Source organism: Heliangelus exortis, chromosome 2 (assembly GCF_036169615.1).
Source record: "Heliangelus exortis chromosome 2, bHelExo1.hap1, whole genome shotgun sequence".
Classification (NCBI taxonomy): domain Eukaryota; kingdom Metazoa; phylum Chordata; class Aves; order Apodiformes; family Trochilidae; genus Heliangelus; species Heliangelus exortis.
This window is the reverse complement of record NC_092423.1, coordinates 39954931-39971515: the sequence shown is the minus strand read 5'-3', so window position 1 is coordinate 39971515 and position 16585 is coordinate 39954931. Positions and strand designations below refer to the sequence as shown.

The 16585-nt window shown below is 39.5% G+C and overlaps 1 protein-coding gene across 1 annotated transcript; it reads right to left on the bottom strand.

The window, feature by feature from the left end:
• Nucleotides 1–12093: 12093 nt before the first annotated feature.
• Nucleotides 12094–15793, bottom strand: NPVF (neuropeptide VF precursor). The gene is made up of 3 exons (XM_071735695.1): nucleotides 15376–15793; nucleotides 13267–13639; nucleotides 12094–12475 (listed from the first exon to the last, which is right to left on the bottom strand). Exons 1-3 carry the CDS (start codon nucleotides 15511–15513, stop codon nucleotides 12468–12470), a joined length of 519 nt encoding a protein of 172 aa, XP_071591796.1. The 5' UTR covers nucleotides 15514–15793; the 3' UTR covers nucleotides 12094–12467.
• Between the last annotated feature and the right edge of the window lie 792 nt (nucleotides 15794–16585).

Genomic DNA, 16585 nt, shown 5'->3' with positions numbered 1-16585 from the left:
CTTAATGTAGCATGTTCAAGCAAAAAAATTCAAATTAATTCTGTCCTGCTGGCAGTTTCCAGAGTATTGGGTGGTCTGCTATGGTATCTTCACGAGCACTCTGGGAATCTTAAACTGATGACTCAGTTTCAAGTACTACTGGCTTGGAGAAAGAAAAATGTTCAGAGTTGTTGATTCACAAGCTACAAGTGGGCAAGAAACAGAAGCCAGACTTTCCTTCCAGTGGGACTGCTGTGGGTTCTGTAATGTAATGTAGTTCTGAGTCCACACTACACAGACCCTAGTGGAATTTCCTCTCTGTCTAGCTGTATTAGCCTCTCTGGGAAATGTATTTCTGGCTGCTGGAATTGCAGGCTAGGCCTGTGACCAGTAGTTTTTTTGCCCTTCCCTTTTGCACATACAGAGAGGTGCCACAGTTCATACTTTCTCTTTGCAGCTCCATGACAGCAAGTGCCCACTGAGGCAGCGATCTGTCCTGCCAATTTTACTTCATCAGTCTCCTGGCAATTCAGACATCATTTGTAGCCCCAGAGCATGACATGACTGCATTCAGCTCCAAATCCCCAATGTACAGCCTGACTTACACCCATCATATACTTTGACTTACACCCTGTCTTATCCATCATATATACACAAGCCCCACTGATAGGTAGCAGTCCATATCTCCTCACCAAAAGGGTTCTGAACATATACTTCCTATGTCCCTACAGCTGTACTAGTCTGAACACACTACAGAAATCCTAAAACATGCCTTCAGCTACAGAAATGTTCGTTACATGGCATTCCCAGGTGGATAGCTTCATAGAAATCATACAACACCACGTTGAAAGGGACCTCAAAGATCATCTGGTCCAACCCTTCTTGTCAAAAGCATGGCCTAGACAAGATGGCCCAGCACCCTGTCCAGCTGAGTCTTAGAAGTGTCCAGTGTTGGGGAATCCACCACTTCCCTGGAGAGATTATTCCAGTGGCTGATTGGTCTCATCGTGAAAAATTCCCAGCCCTTGGCACCTACTTTAACAGCAGGATCCAGACCAAGGGTCAAGGTGTCCTTAAGAATTTGTAGATCAGTGAGGCCACTCAGGCTAGAAGGCTGGCAATAGACAGGGGAAGATAACAGTAGAAGAAAAATGATGAAGTGAGGTGGAGCCAGGTACTGGCAGGACCAAAGTCCCAAGTCCTTACTTATCCACCCACAAATCAAATCACAGGTTTCCAGGATGATGTCCCTCTAAAGCAGGGAACACATTTCAGTCCCAGAACTTTCCTTAGTTCTTGGCTAAGAGAATGAATTATCTTAGTATGAGGTGCTTGATGAGAAAAAGCTTCCAGTGGGAGAAAGCAGGAAGGTGTAGAAATGATACATTAATGTTCTGTGGAATTATACCTAAGTACAAATTAATTTCTAAATGTAACAACCTGTCACATGTTGTGTTTACCAGACACCAGAGAGATATTATTCTGAAACAGGAGACAATATATTGGGAGTAGCCCTTCTCATTCCAAGCTTTATTTTCTGTCTTCAGTGGAAAATGTACACAGGAAACTGTAGAACAGAACTATGAACTAAGCCTACCTTCTTGTTCAGTGCAGCACACTTTAAGTGTGCTTTGTCCTGTGTTCTGATAGCATTTGAAATTACAGTGAGAGGATGTTTGGGATATTTCAGGGTGATACACAGAATGAGACAGCTGGTTCTGTCAGCAGATGGTTACTCAGTGAGTGAGGAGGGAAGATGTTAAAATAAACTTGAGAGCTGGGATCCAAGACACTGCTAGGTGATGTGCTGTTTTAGTTCTCCTGAATAAAGCTATAAACATAGTCATGAGCCAAATCAAGGCCCAGTTCATTACAAAAAATTTGTTTGGGAAGAATTGAGTGAAGTCCTCTGTGTGTCAGTTCGGTTCTTGACAAACTGGCTGATCCTAGAACATTGCAAATAAGGGAGGCAGCACAGCAGCAGGACTTCGATGAATTGCCACTCCTTCTTCCCATTCTCAGAAATATTAATATCCTTGCTTAGGTCTTGAGTGGGATTTTCACACCTTCCTTTGAAAAAAATTGTACTTAGCCACATATCCAATAGATTTTGATCTGCTTTATTTTCTTCTGCTGGCCTTTTATTTTCTTTCCACGTGTTTTTTGTTTGAGTTGAATTGTCACAAAAATAAATGGATGTGTTTGAAAAGAGTGTTTTTGTTCTTTTGTTTCTTTCACCACATAGGGCAAATTAGCAGGAGGTCCTACTTTTCTTGGAAAAGTGGTGTGAAAAATAGAAGCAAGTCGTTTGGCAAGTGATAATACATAAATAGCTTTTCTGAATACCTATTAAATGCACTGTTATGTTATTATTATCCAGTAGAGCTGGTAATCGGTTTATTACAATTTTGGACTACCAGTTTGTTTTTAAAATGGATGGTTTGGCCCTCACATTGAAGTGAACTACACTTTAATGTTTGTGCCATGTACAAGTGATACAGTTGTATCAGGAATTCCCAGAGTTCACAAGTTTAATATTATGAAAAAAAAAAATATTTTCAATGTTTCTTTTTCATCTTAGTCTAGAATGGATGGAAAGGCTCAGTGGAATCTTTTTCATTTCATTTAATTACTCAGCTGTTGAAAAATTCTGTTACTTCCTTACAAAAAATACTATGGAAGATTTCAAGTTGTGGTTTTAAGATACCATGAGAATGTCCTGTCTTAGTTGGTATTACAGAGAATGTGCTGACTGGAAGAAAAAGGCTTTGCACATCTCTTCTACCCTCTAAATCTTCAGACAAAAGAGGTCACCCACATGTATATCTAGTAGTATCTAAGTTGGTTGTATCTCTGCTACCTGTATCTCCAGATTAATGACTTTCTTTGAGAAACAACTAATTGGGAGGAGTAAGATCCCTGATACCTCACTGTATACTTACTCTCTTACCAGGATACTTTGGCTGCTCTGAGCTGATGTGAAAAAAGGGTCCGGGAAAGATGGATATCACAAAATCATGGAATCACAGAATGGTTGAGGCTGGAAGAGACCTCTGGTCTAAGTCCTCTGCTCATGAAGAGCCACCTAGCACAGGCTGCCTAGGACAATGTCTCTAAGGAGGGAGACTTCACAGCCTCTCTGAGGAACCTGAGCCAGTGCTCAGTCGCTCTCGGAGTCAAAAGTGCTTCCTTATGTTCAGAGGGACCTTCCTATGTTGCAATTGGTGCCCATTGCCTCTGGTCCTGTCACTGACCACCACTGAGAAGAGCTCTGATCCATCTGCTTTGCACCCTCCTTTCAGATATTTGTACACATTGACAAAATCTCCTCTGAGCCTTTTCTTCTCTAGGCTGAACAGTCTCAGCTCTCTTAGTCTTTCCTCAAATGAGAGATGGTCCAGACCTTTGTCATCATAGTGGCCTTTCACTGGACTCCCTCCAGTAGCTCCATCTTTCCCTTGTACTTGAGAGCCCAGAACTGGATACAGTACTCCAGGTGTGGCCTTACCAGTGCTGAGTACAGGGGAAGGATCACTCCCCACTGCCTATTGCCAGTAGACCTCCTCATGCAGTGCAGGGTACTGTTATTCTTTGCAGGAAGGACACACAGCTGGCTCATGTCCAACTTGGTGTCCACCACAGGACCCTTAGGTCCTTTTCTGCAAAGCTGCTTTCCAGCCAGTCAGCCCCCAGCATGAACTGGTGCCTGGAGTTGTTTCTTTCCACGTGCAAGACTTTGCACTTCCCTTTGTTGAACTGCATGAGGTTCCTGTCAGTTTCTCCAGCCTGCTAAGGTCCCTTAGAGTGTCATTGTGGCCCTCAGGTGTATCATCCAGTTCTGCTGTTTTTCTATCATCAGCAAATTTGCTGGGGATGCACTCTGCCCCACATCAGACAGATAAAATAGACATTTCTGTCTGGCTCTGATGGGTGTATGATCTCAGGTTAGAGCTGTTTTAACCTCCCTGTTAATTCATGCACAAAAGATGGAGATTTGCAGAGTCAGTAGCACCTCCATGCTGAAAGTGAATATACTTCAGGTGGGGTAATGTGTCACAGCCAGTGGAAACAGAAAATAGGTAATTTCTAACTGATTAAAAGTGTGCTTCTATTACCTACAGGGCACTAGGCTGACAAAAGATGAGGCCAGCTCAAATAAATAGGAAGAAAAGTAATTCCTCTAGTTCATATTTCCCCCCTAACTGTGGTGGAGAAAATAGAGGGATGTGAGAATTTCAGTGAAGAGGACTGAGATTTAATTCTCTGGACTTCTCAGTGATTTTGACAGCCACGTTGCTGTGAGAACTACCCATGCATTCAGACTGAAAAAGAGCCAAATCAAGCTGTTTACTGAAGTGAGAAATGGTACATGTTCTTATCCTTAAGCTGCTGCTAAAAGGCAAAGGCTAGAGAGCACTGATAGCTTAATGCTCACTTCAAGAAATGCTCTTTTTAGGGTTTATGTCAAATGCCACCCTGATATTATTTTTTGCTTAATTTACTTGTTCTAGGAAGAGTTATTTGAAGATGGTAAGTCGGGTATCATCATATTTTGTTAACATTGAAAATCCATGACATAGCTTTTGTAAAGCTGTGTAGTTTGCAGTTTCCTAATTCCACCAGCAGACTCTTAAGGAGATTTACAGCCCAGGTCCTGTCAGGAGTTCCATGGTTCTCCCGAAATCAAGCTTTACAAGAAATGTTCTTTCTGCCCTCTCGTGGCCACAGAGCAGGTTTGCAATTTTGCAATGACGGGCTTTCAGAACCTAGCATTTTGATTATCCCAAATATCTTGCTTTTAAAGAACAAATCTAAAATTTTCTGTCTATGAACCAGTTTTCCTGTATACATTTTATGTATGTATAACAGTCATATGAGTACAGCAGCTGACTATTTAGACTGTCAAATGAATTACATAAAATTTTCTTAGTTTTACCTTGTAGCCCAGAATATGAAGATGTGACTTGCATGTTAGAAGTAACAGGTAAGGTTCATTAGTTTTCTAGCCACTAAGGTATTTTAGTTCAGGGGCCTCTTTCACTTTGGCCTTTTCACATGAAAATTGTTGCATGATTGCATGCAGCAGCTTCTTCACACCTTCCGTGATTCTTTAATTTACTTATAAGTTATATAGTTTCTATGTCATATCAATCAATCAATAAATGCATCAGTTCCAGTGGAGTTACTTCAGGTTTATCCAAGACACATGGCAGGATCAGGCCAGTTGATGTTTTACAAAAATCCTACACAGTTTAAGGGTTAACATCTATCCCTTGAATGAATAATGCTGTCAAATATAGGTTTATAAAGGGTTGTATTGTTTCAGCTAAGGCTGCTGCTTGTCACATTTTCTGACAATAGGTATGCATGCTTGCACAGTGACCTCTTGTTTGCTGGAAAGGATCTCAACAAGAAATTTTGTAGCAGACTATATAATTCAGTGTGAGACTATATAATAGTGTGAGATTATATAATTCAATCGTGATTTAAGAGGACAGTATCATACAAAAGATGATTATTCACTGTCAAGATATTGCTAACTAATGAGAATATTTTGTTGTATGTTGGAAAATGAGGGAAAATGTCATTACTTTATACATCAGCTGCAAATTTTGTCCTATCTACCCTGTTTAGTCATCCCAAGTTATAATATCCTCCTCTTTGTGATTTCTGGGATAACTAGGAAAATCACCACTGGACAGGCACAGCCTGTGCTGCTGTTGTGGCAAAGCCAAACTGTGCACTATCTGCACTTAGCAGGAGAGAGAAATAAGACCCAGAAGGAATTTATCAGTAGTTATACATGTGAGAGGTATAACTTTATTTGAAATGGGGGTGGGCTCTGCAATCCTCCAGGCCACCGCTGGGGATTCATGACTTCATAAGAATACATTTGTTAGAAAAAGTCTTAAAATTTAGAACTTCAGGAAGCATATGGTGGTGGCTGAGCTGGGACAGGATGTACCTCCTGAAGATGGTCTGCTCTTTTCCCCTCTCCTGTTCTTTCCACACGAGACTGACACTTCTTGTTCAAGAGCAATTCAGAATTACTTGCTTTCACACTTCTTTCAAGATTCCATAAGCTGTATGTGATCCCAGTATAATTACACTGAAGGTACTCCTGTGTGCCTTCACTAGTATTTAATTTCTTCACAGGCATCTAAATTAAACTTTTGACTTTTCTTTCATAGCTGCAAAACCCCCCAGATAGCTCCTGAATTAGGCTGAACCATTTAATTTGAAATGCCTCTAGAGGGAAAGGCAACTTGAAGTTGTCAGAATTGATGGTGGTCTCTAAGGGCAAGTAGGTACTTTGTCAAAAATGTAACTACACTCAAAGACAAGTTCAGTACCCATATACTTCTCTTTTTTCCCAAGCCTCTCTTTTCAACAGCAGCATTCAAAGAAAGTTTGTCTGCATCCTTAAAAAAAAATTTTTAAAAATCTCCATATATCTCATATGCTACAGTTAATTGTAAACACTTTCATTACCCCAAGATGGAGAGTTGAGCAGATAAGAGATGCAGCAGATTTTTAAAAGTGCCTTTCCTTCACTAATTCATGCAAATGGGAATGAGCAGCACATGGAGCTCATCAGACCTTACTGGCTATGTTCAGCATCTCCACAAATGGTAAATGTGTTTGTTTTCAACTAAAAAATTTAGTATAGGGCTCCTCAGAAATATAAGGTAACTTCAAGTTTCAGTGTTTCAAAATAATTTCTTTTATGTTAGGAGGGGTGGCTTTAGTAACTCAAAACCCAAGCTGAGTTCTGAGTCAGAAAATGCCTAATAGTTGCCTCTGCTTTTGGACCACTGCCCATCTATCCCCTGTTACCACTATAAACACAAAAATAGTATTTGCAAAGACAGATATGATGACTTAATTTGCCTTACAATATATGTGCATTGTGCATGGCTGTGCATCTGGGCTAATGGTATGCAGTGTGGGAAGTTTAGCTTCTGTTCCTAATATTAACAATATGTTTCATTATGGCTGAAGTATCAAATGTATGTGAGGAGAAAGGAGGATAAATGTTTTGCAATAAGTAGAATGTGATGCTGGAATTTAAAGGATTAAAAGTATTACTTAATTGGTTATGGCTGCCTTGAGCTACATATGTAAGATCAACCTTCTGGGTCCATCTGAATGGCAGGAATTCTGAAAGAAAGGAAGAGGGAAGTTTCTGATGAATGCTTTGCTTTCATCTTAATTTGATGAACCATAAACCGATTTCTGTTTATTTTCTCCCTTTTGCCTATAATTTTTAATGTATTGCAAGGGCAAAGTAGCTGGGTGTTATAAAAAAAAACAATGAACATGGTAACTGTAGTGGAAGTAAATTGTTATGAGCATCAGTAATAAGACAAATGTAATAAGTGCAAAAGCTTTAAAACCAGAACAGATGTCATAAGTGTGACAGAATAGAGGGAAAGAGATAAGGGGTCAGCAAGTTCCAGAAAACAGGAACAGTTAAAGGCTTCTACCTAACTGCATGTAGCAAAAAGAATTTTCAAGGTTTTTCTGATGTATCTCTGCCTGAATCACCTGACTCCTTTGTTAAGACTTGCAAACAATTGAAACAACCTTCTGGTTTTCCTTTTACTTTGTGCACCATCAAATAGGTTGGTGGGTGTTCATAAAGGGATATAATAAACTTAAATAGCATCTACTACCTTCTGGTCTTAGGAAATTATTATAATAATGTAATTTTCTTATAATAAAAATACAGTGGTAGTCTAATAATATATCTGAGTTTTTTGAAAGCCTATATAGAAATATTTCTTCCACCATTTCTTCTTCTCTAGGGCTCCAAGTGGATAATTGGAATGACATTTGTAAGAGAAACCTAATTTTTTATGGTTTTCCCAAAAATTTTAGTTGGACATAGTTCCAAATGTCTGGCTAATCACTTCATAGGATCCACATGCATAGGTATAAAAAAAAAAAAAAGTTTTACACCATCCACAATTCTTTGAGATGAAATACACAGATGTATAACTTTTTTCCTTTCCAATAGTGCAGATTTTTCTCGTCCATATTCTGTGCTACAGAAGATCTGAGTGGCACTGGCTGAAGCATTTCTACACCTTATGCCATCAGGAGAGTGGCACAAGTGTGAGTTGGATATCCATGGGTGTCCATCCATCTGTGCTAGATGGGTGCATTTGTGGATGTCATTAATAAAAACATTTCCAATTCCTGCTAACGGGTACTCCTCAATAGGGGATAATTTTTTAAATGTCTTCTTTAGGGTTTGGAAATTCTAGTAGTCTGTGATGACAAGGCTAGCCTAGTTGTCATCTTTTGAAGAAAATGCAAAAGGCTGTTGCGAAAGCCATCAAAGTGAATCAAAGACTGGCAGACTTATAAATTAATCAGTTGATTGCCATCTGTCCTCTATAAGCTAAGGTCAGAATCTAAAACCTGGTGTCATCTTTGCATGGAGGCTTTAATAACAGACATAAATATTATGTGTATGGCAAGTAAAGCTGGGAGCTCCTGAACCCTGCTAGAATTCATACAGCTAAGCCTCGATACTCTGTCACTTGATTTACTCGAGTCCTTTCCTTGCTTTTTCCCAATTCATGAATAATATCTAGGTATGGATAATAAATAATCTGGTGAGTAATAGCTGTAGCAATGTATGTTGCCTGTTGTGCCCCTTCTCCCCTTGCACTATCTAGTGATTGTTTTCTTGGCTCACATGCTCTGAAGCCAAACAGAAATTTTGCACAGCATAGCACAATTCCTCCTCTATGTACTTTTTACCTACCTCTTCCTCTGCTGAAGGAAAATAAATCAATAGCCATCAATAATTGTGCTGTGGAGCTCGCTATACGAGGGCAACCAAATTTTACTTGCTTGTCGGCCAATGTTTGGACTTCTGATTTCCTCCCAAAGCAGCTATCATTAATGCCAGCTGATGTGTACCCTTCCCCTGTTGCTAGGTGATACGAGCTTGAAAAAAGCAGCTTCTATTGCTGCTCAGGGATTCTCACAAATCTTGTTTGCTCTTGGTTCATATGATGTGTAGTGAGGTTTGCAGGACCAGAAGACAACTCAAAGTCCAGGGGATTTCCTACTGTTGTTAGTTTGACTCTAAATCACATAAAGATCCCACAATTTTGCTGACTAAAAGAAGAATGACATCCTGTTCTGGTGGCTGGCAGACTTCTACTTCATAGGCTGGGTCTTGGACTTTACTCCTGTGAGAGTCTGATCTCACTGGTTTGAAATTGTCTCAAAAGAGCAATTTTAAAGTGAATAGCCCTGGCTAGGCTGGAGGCTCTGGCCTGGCCAGAGCTGAGCAGGGAGTTACACCCGGAAAGAGATAAGAACTAAGAACTAGCAACTGGGTGGAGACTATTCCCCTTTTCTGAGGGCCTGCAGTGCTGGGGCGTCCCTCCAGGCATGATTACCCTGGCCAGGGTGAAGGAAGCCACTTTGATTGTACTGATGCTGATGTACCTGGCTGAGGGGGCTGGGATGGAGCGGGAGTAATGCCTGGAAAGAAGTAAGAGCTGTGTGCTGGAAGCCCCCCTCCAGGCAAACCTGTTTGCAATGGCTCTGATGCCGATGACCCTGGCTTCTGTTCCTTCTGGAACAAAAGGAGCTCAGAGGTATATATGGCTGTCCATGCTGTGGCTCTTTTGTCACCTCTTGACCCACCGCCATCTCGCATCGGACCCTGTCCAGGATCAGCGCCATCTTGAAGAAACTCGCTGGGCAGCTGGGCCCCTGGTGATGACTCTTTCTCTCTCCCTCTTTCTCTCTCTCTCTCTCATTCTTTCTTCCCACTGTCTTACCCTTTTTTTCTCCACTTTCTCTCTATATATATCTTCTCCTCTCTCCCTCTTTTGCCTGGCTCTATAATTTTGCCTGTGTCAATTGTCAAACAAAAGTCTGTTTGCACCTGACCCTTCGACTTTCATGGATCCAAAACAAAAATAAATTTTAATGCTACCTTGGACTGTAACAACTCCTCAACAATTTGTTGACCAGTGTCCTTTAGCATAGCCTTTGCTACAGTACCCAAGTGTTATGTTGTGAAATGGTCTTTTACCAGAACTTGTTAGGTAAAGTATTTTCTGCGACTCAGACAGAAGCCCAAAGATTGGTATGGGACTCTTGCTTTCAAAAGGTACAATCTCATTGTCTCTAATCTGTTTAGATGTCCCTATCTCTTTGATATTTCAAGTCTGAGTGATCAGAAAGACTAGATATTCTCAGGACTGTGGTATCAATATTTTGGATTGAATTACATTCACCAGCCATGGACTGTATAACGTTGTGTTTCAAGTAGCCTCATTAACTCTGGAGAGGAACAGCAACTCAGGCTCTGTCTCATCTATGATTTTATCTGATAAGAAGGATCAATTTGATTAGGTTTTTTTTCCAGCTGCCTCTAAAGATGTGCAATGTGAGGATATCTGATTACTGATTATTTAGCATGAAAGAGCAAGACAAGAGACAGGAGAAGTAATAAATTAAACATTCAGATACCCAAACCCCAAAGAAGAGGAGATAACAAGACAGTTACAAAGCACAGAACTCTTGGATCACTGTTTGATGGGGTGTTAAAGGAACCACTCAAACCCTTGAGGAGGTTCAGCCAAAGCTCTCTGACTGGTTATCATGGATCTCATGGGAAACTTGGGATGGGAATGAGATATTTGAGAGGGCTTGCGGTATCACATAAAACTACTAAGGGATGTTTTAACAGATGTGGGAAAATGCTAAGCTTATTTTGGGATGTTTAGGAGAAAGCCAAAGACAGCCAAAGGGAGGGATCAAGAAGGGGAAGAACAAGCATGGGAAAATGGAGAAGCAGGGGGATGAAAGAGGTCAGCTGCATGCAGCCAAGCTGCTGCCATTATTTTTGTCATGCTTTGATCATGTGCCTTTGATCATCATGTCATGCATGATGATCATGTGCCTAATCATCACAGTGTGTCTTTTCTTCTTGTTAAACTCAATAACTGAATGTTTTCCTATGAAAGTGTGCTCTTTATTCTGTGTGCACATGTGTGCTAGCAAATTTCAAGCTATGCTACCTGGTGACTAGAATGAATGATCTGAGTGCCCACAACTGAAGATAGAGACCAAGGCTTGAAAGAACCTGCATGTCTGGGAGCTAGCAACTGTGAGGGCAGGTTGTCTGGATGCCAGCTACTGAACTGAGTATCTAATAGCTGTTGATGAAGGGACCCATTTATGTGTGTGATTCTAATATGAATTTAAAGCTGGTGAGCAGAAGAAAATGTGTAGGAGCCAGTGACCAGAGGGATGATAGGTTGGGACAAAGGAGGGACCAAGGGTCTGAGAGCCAGCTGCTGGGGGGGACCACACATTCAGAACAGCTACTGGAGGGATGTGTTTATCTGTGTTTAGGTGGGAGGTCTTCAAGAGAACTGGTTAGTCTGAGAGTGAGAAGAGAATTAATCCATTTTTATGTTTATGGCAGTCATCTCTGTATGTAGAGACCGTAAATGTGCTGCTTTCTTGTTTGTTATCAGTTACTGTGGCTGTATAGTGTGTGTACATAGGGTGCCTCTTCTTGGGGATTCCCACCATGCAAGAAAGAATCCCTTAGAGCCTGTAGTGCCCCAGAGTTGCCATCCCTCCAGAAGGCATGAATTCAGCTTCTCTTCAATGCTTACTGAAAACTCAGTTTTGGAGGTAGCCTAAACACACGATACCCACTTAGAAGGAAATGTTTTTCATGAGAAATATCAAATGGAAATATGGGCTTATAATGGGTGTGTAGCCTTTCTGGGTGTGTATCCGGTGGCTGTAATGTCATTCACATTAACAGAGGAATCAGGATACCCGCAGGGCAGATCTTACTGGACATGAGGGAGTGTATTTTATCATATATAGAACACAAGAGAATTGTGTCAGGATATGACTTTCATTAGATGTTATTCCTCTGTGGGGGTCCAAGGAGCTTGGTTTTATTTTTGTGGCAAGTCAAACTTCAGATTTATATGTAATATGATTCATAAACAATGTAAATGTGTTTTCTCTACATTTTACTTGATTTTCTTTAGCTGCATGTGACACAAACACTACTGATGGTTTTGATAGTGCCTCTGTTATCACTTTGCAGTCTTTGTTTTATTTGTGCTATGCATCTTTATTCACACTATGCTTCTTTTAATTTTGATTAAAATTATTTCAGTTATACAGCCATTCTGAAATTAGGTTTCACCACCAGCAAGACATAAGTGGCACAGAAGCAAACAGAGTTTATAGTACACTGCCATTGAAGTAAACTACTATAAGTCATTAAAATTATCATTGCCTTACATATCAAGACTTTGTACAGAATAAATACATTATTCCTAACATGAAGACAGGCTTGCATTTCAGTTCTTCTGTGTTTCCTTTCCACGGCCTTTAGTTTTGAAAACACATTGCAGCTTTTCTAAGTCTCAGATTCTGTCTTCATTATTTCATTCCAGTATTAAAATAAATGTTAGAATTCATATCCCTAAAAATATCAGACAAATAAAATACTTTACACATATGTCAGTTGCAAGTCAGGGCTAGACAACTGTAACTGGATTCCAATACAGAATGGACAGATAAAACAACAGATATGAGAAGATATAATATGATAAGAAGATACATATAATAAGGATGGTTATTCAAGAACTGGTTTAAATTATTCTACCTATCCTGAAAAATTTCTGAGTTTAAAAAAAAATCTTAGCTTGGAATGAAAAATCAAAAGCTCATACATTGTCTCAGTAAGGCAATCTGAAAAAAAAAAAAAAAAAGTTTGGATGACAAAAAGCCCATTATTTTCAAAATGTTGCAATTCAACTTTTAATTCAATTTTTTAAAATTTTTTTTTTCTTTCTTTTCCCTAATTTGCATAAATGTAGAAAACGGAAGAGTTAATTCTTGGGTAATTTTTTTTGATCACTTTAGAGTGCTGAAACAGGATATTTTAATGATTCTGAACCTTTTTCACCAAAACTTTAAACTTTCCAAAATTAAATCCAATCTAATAAAGTGCTATCAAACCTAGTCTTGTCATAGGAACATTTTTAGCTTTGGCTATTTGGCATCGTTTCATTAGAAAATATTTCATGTTAGATTCTCTACTATTTCTTCTGATGAGATTTTCTGATTTGATGAACAGCAAATCTTTCTTTTGGACACATGTTTAAATGCTTATGGAATATCTATTGAGGAAGTCTAGTTGTATTTGATCATCACTAACCTATGACTTAATATGCATTTTAATATATGGTTTGAACACTTGTGTCATATTACCTGGTTCAGACTCCTGAACATCTTGAGACAGGCTGCCAGGCAGTGACTTCCCAAATCTCTGCAGCAATTTTAAGTGTGATTGATTGGAACTTTTAAAAAGTGGATATCTCCCAAGCCTCTGTGATACCTTTGGAGCACACCTAAGTATATTCTCTCCAGAAGCTCTCCCAAATCTCAGAGGCAAATTAGCCACTGGCTTAATGCTTCTTTCTTCTGGATAATTTCTTCCAAACCTAAGAGGTAAATTAGTAACTGAATTTGGCATCCTGTTTGCTGCCGGAGGGCTCATTTTAATTATATTTTTTGATCCCCAGTCTCTCATTTCTTCAAAATTGAGACTCCTCTGCTTTTCTTCCAAGGTATTGTCTTTAATCTGAAAAGAAGGAAAGGAAAGGAAAGGAAAGGAAAGGAAAGGAAAGGAAAGGAAAGGAAAGGAAAGGAAAGGAAAGGAAAGGAAAGGAAAGGAAAGGAAAGGAAAGGAAAGGAAAGGAAAGGAAAGGAAAGGAAAGGAAAGGAAAGGAAAGGAAAGGAAAGGAGAAGAGAGGAGAGGAGAGGAGAGGAGAGGAGAGGAGAGGAGAGGAGAGGAGAGGAGAGGAAAGGAAAGGAAAGGAAAGGAAAGGAAAGGAAAGGAAAGGAAAGGAAAGGAAAGGAAAGGAAAGGAAAGGAAAGGAAAGGAAAGGAAAGGAAAGGAAAAGTTACTGTCATTTAATAGGGCATTATTACAGCTGCCAGTCACACAAGGTGTTCAGTTTTTTATTTCCATACCTACTTAGAAAGCTGCAGAGTAACACTTTTTTTTTTTTTTTGATATCTAATGCTTTTTAGCTATATTTGCTGAACTGCATTATAATGTGAGCTAATTCCTATGGATTACTTCATATGCAGATATTATCCTTACATTTTCAGTACATTGACCACAAGAGCACACCTCCATTACGGTATCCACTACTGTTCAAATGCTGTCAATTGGAAATATTTCTGGGCATAGGTACTGGTACCCATGCCATCAGTTAACTGTGGGCAGGAGTCAGTGTCAGGCTGCATTTGCTATTATCACTGTCTGAAGTTGGCTGGAGGGGAAGATGCTGAGTATGATCAGTGGCTTGACACAGACCCAACCTCTTACTCTTCTGGTCTGGGTGAGCAGGAGGATAGGCCAAGCTACCTGAAGGTGTAGCTCATTTCTCCTGATGCATTGGGCAGAGGCTTTTTACCCAATACCCTGCCAGGCTAACAGCCAGGGAAATGCATGGAATGTGGGTTTGGTGACTTTCTCAGTAACTTCTCCAGCTACTGGGAGAGAAGGAGTATGAACCATTCTAGTTCGTATTCCAGGATTAAAGCATTAAATAAACAATCTCTCTGCTTGCCCCTGCACACCCCTTCCAAAGTATATAAAAGACAATGGGATGAAGACCAGAGGATTTTGCTGGCATAACTGACATTGCATTTTGGTTTGAAGGATCATTATTACACCAATGATAATAAGTCAAAAAGAGAGGTTGGCACACGTTTCCCAGGGAGTATTTGTAGGGCAGACAAGAAAAATAATACAGATGAACTGTGCAAATTTAATTTGGCATCTATTGAGACATAATAAATGTGCAACCCTGTAAAGCTATTTTATAGTCAATTTCCAGAGTAGAATTTTAAGACCATTAACAGTATTAGATTTAAAATGTTCTCTGTTTATAATTATTCTTTGAGTATTACAAGTATGCCTTTATTAATTTTGGATTAATAATGTATCTGTTATATTATATGTGTAAAATGCCTGACAGGAATGCTAACTGAGGCCCCACTGTGTAAGTAAGAAACATTTCAGAAGAAGTCTCAACCTAATCACAAGGAGGTATTGCAAGAAAATTGAAACATGAATTGATTTGCACAATGTGTGTGTGTCTGTGCGTATAAATTTCCTGAAAATTCTTTCAACAAGCTTTTTTCATAGTGCTGTGATGCTGAATACTGTGCACTGGGACTAGAAGAGGCTTTGCCAAAAAATTCAGAGTGCCCAGGATCTGACCCACAGTTCCCCCAGTAATAGTCCCAGTAGATAGTAATTCCCCCAGTAACAGTAGTAGATAGTAATACATATATATATCTTACCTCAAAATATTTATCATTGTCTTCTCTGCTTTGCAAACTGAACTTCAGTGGTTCATCTAGGCACATACTGTTCGGTGTTAGAAAGACCAGTGGAGCCAAAGCAAATAGAATAAACTTCTTGGCAGAAATTACTTTCATGTTTCTCAAATTAAGCTAACTAGTGCTCAGAATCTCTACAGAAAAGAAAACTGCCATCATTTTATATGATCGGAAAACAAAAAGGTTTTTTTTTCCCAATGACATCAGTCTCAGAAACTTCAATTGTTTATATTAATTAGGGAAGTAATTTGAATATATTTGAAGAATGCTGGAATGCATTTTGTGAGCCTTTTTAACTGACATAGCTTCTTGTTAGGGACACCCTGACATTACAAATATTTTATTCTGGTAAAATATGTCTTAATTAGCTAAATTTGAGAGCTATAGCAGTAGAGACAACAGCGTTCCATCACCAATAGTCAAACCCACCTTGTTTCTTTTTTTTGTATCAGTGTCCTCAGAAAAGCTGCAAAGGGAAGCTTTCTGCATGCGTGTTCTGCTTAAATTACCCTTTTGGACCATATAATTCTTGTTTATAGTTATGTACTAGGGACATTTAGCCCATTGAAATCAAGTGCTGTCTGTTGAAGTTGTTGATCAGGTCATAAGAGATATTATGCATCAGTGAGATCTATTGATATTTGTAGTGTTTATGGTCTAAACAGAACATGGTAGTTTACATTCAGGCTGAATTAGGAACATGCTTTTAAAGCCCTTGCCCATCAGTTAAGTTTTTAGCAATTTCAAAGGTTATGCTACGTCTATATTCTGAAGGCCAAATTATCAACAGCAGTTTTTAAAAAGGCATCTGCCACTTTGCTGCATGGGGTGAAAACACTGAACTGCCTGTGTGTGTATTCTGTCCCAGGAGGGGATCCAGGCTACACACTAAACGTACCCTTAAAGTGCACATTGAATTGGTTGCTAGACAGCCTGGTGAACCAGCCTGCCATAAAAAATGCACACTGTGTTGTTCTTCCATTTGTTATTCTTAAATGCTTGAAAGAATTGTCTAAATCTCATGTGTTAACACTTAAAACAGCCTCATAAGGAGAAAAATCTTATTTCTCATGGTAAATACTCACACCAGAAAACTGGCCTCTAGACAAGTTACTTTGCAGTTCAGCACTGAGGTTGTAAAATACCTGTTCCATCACAGCACTGGCAAAGT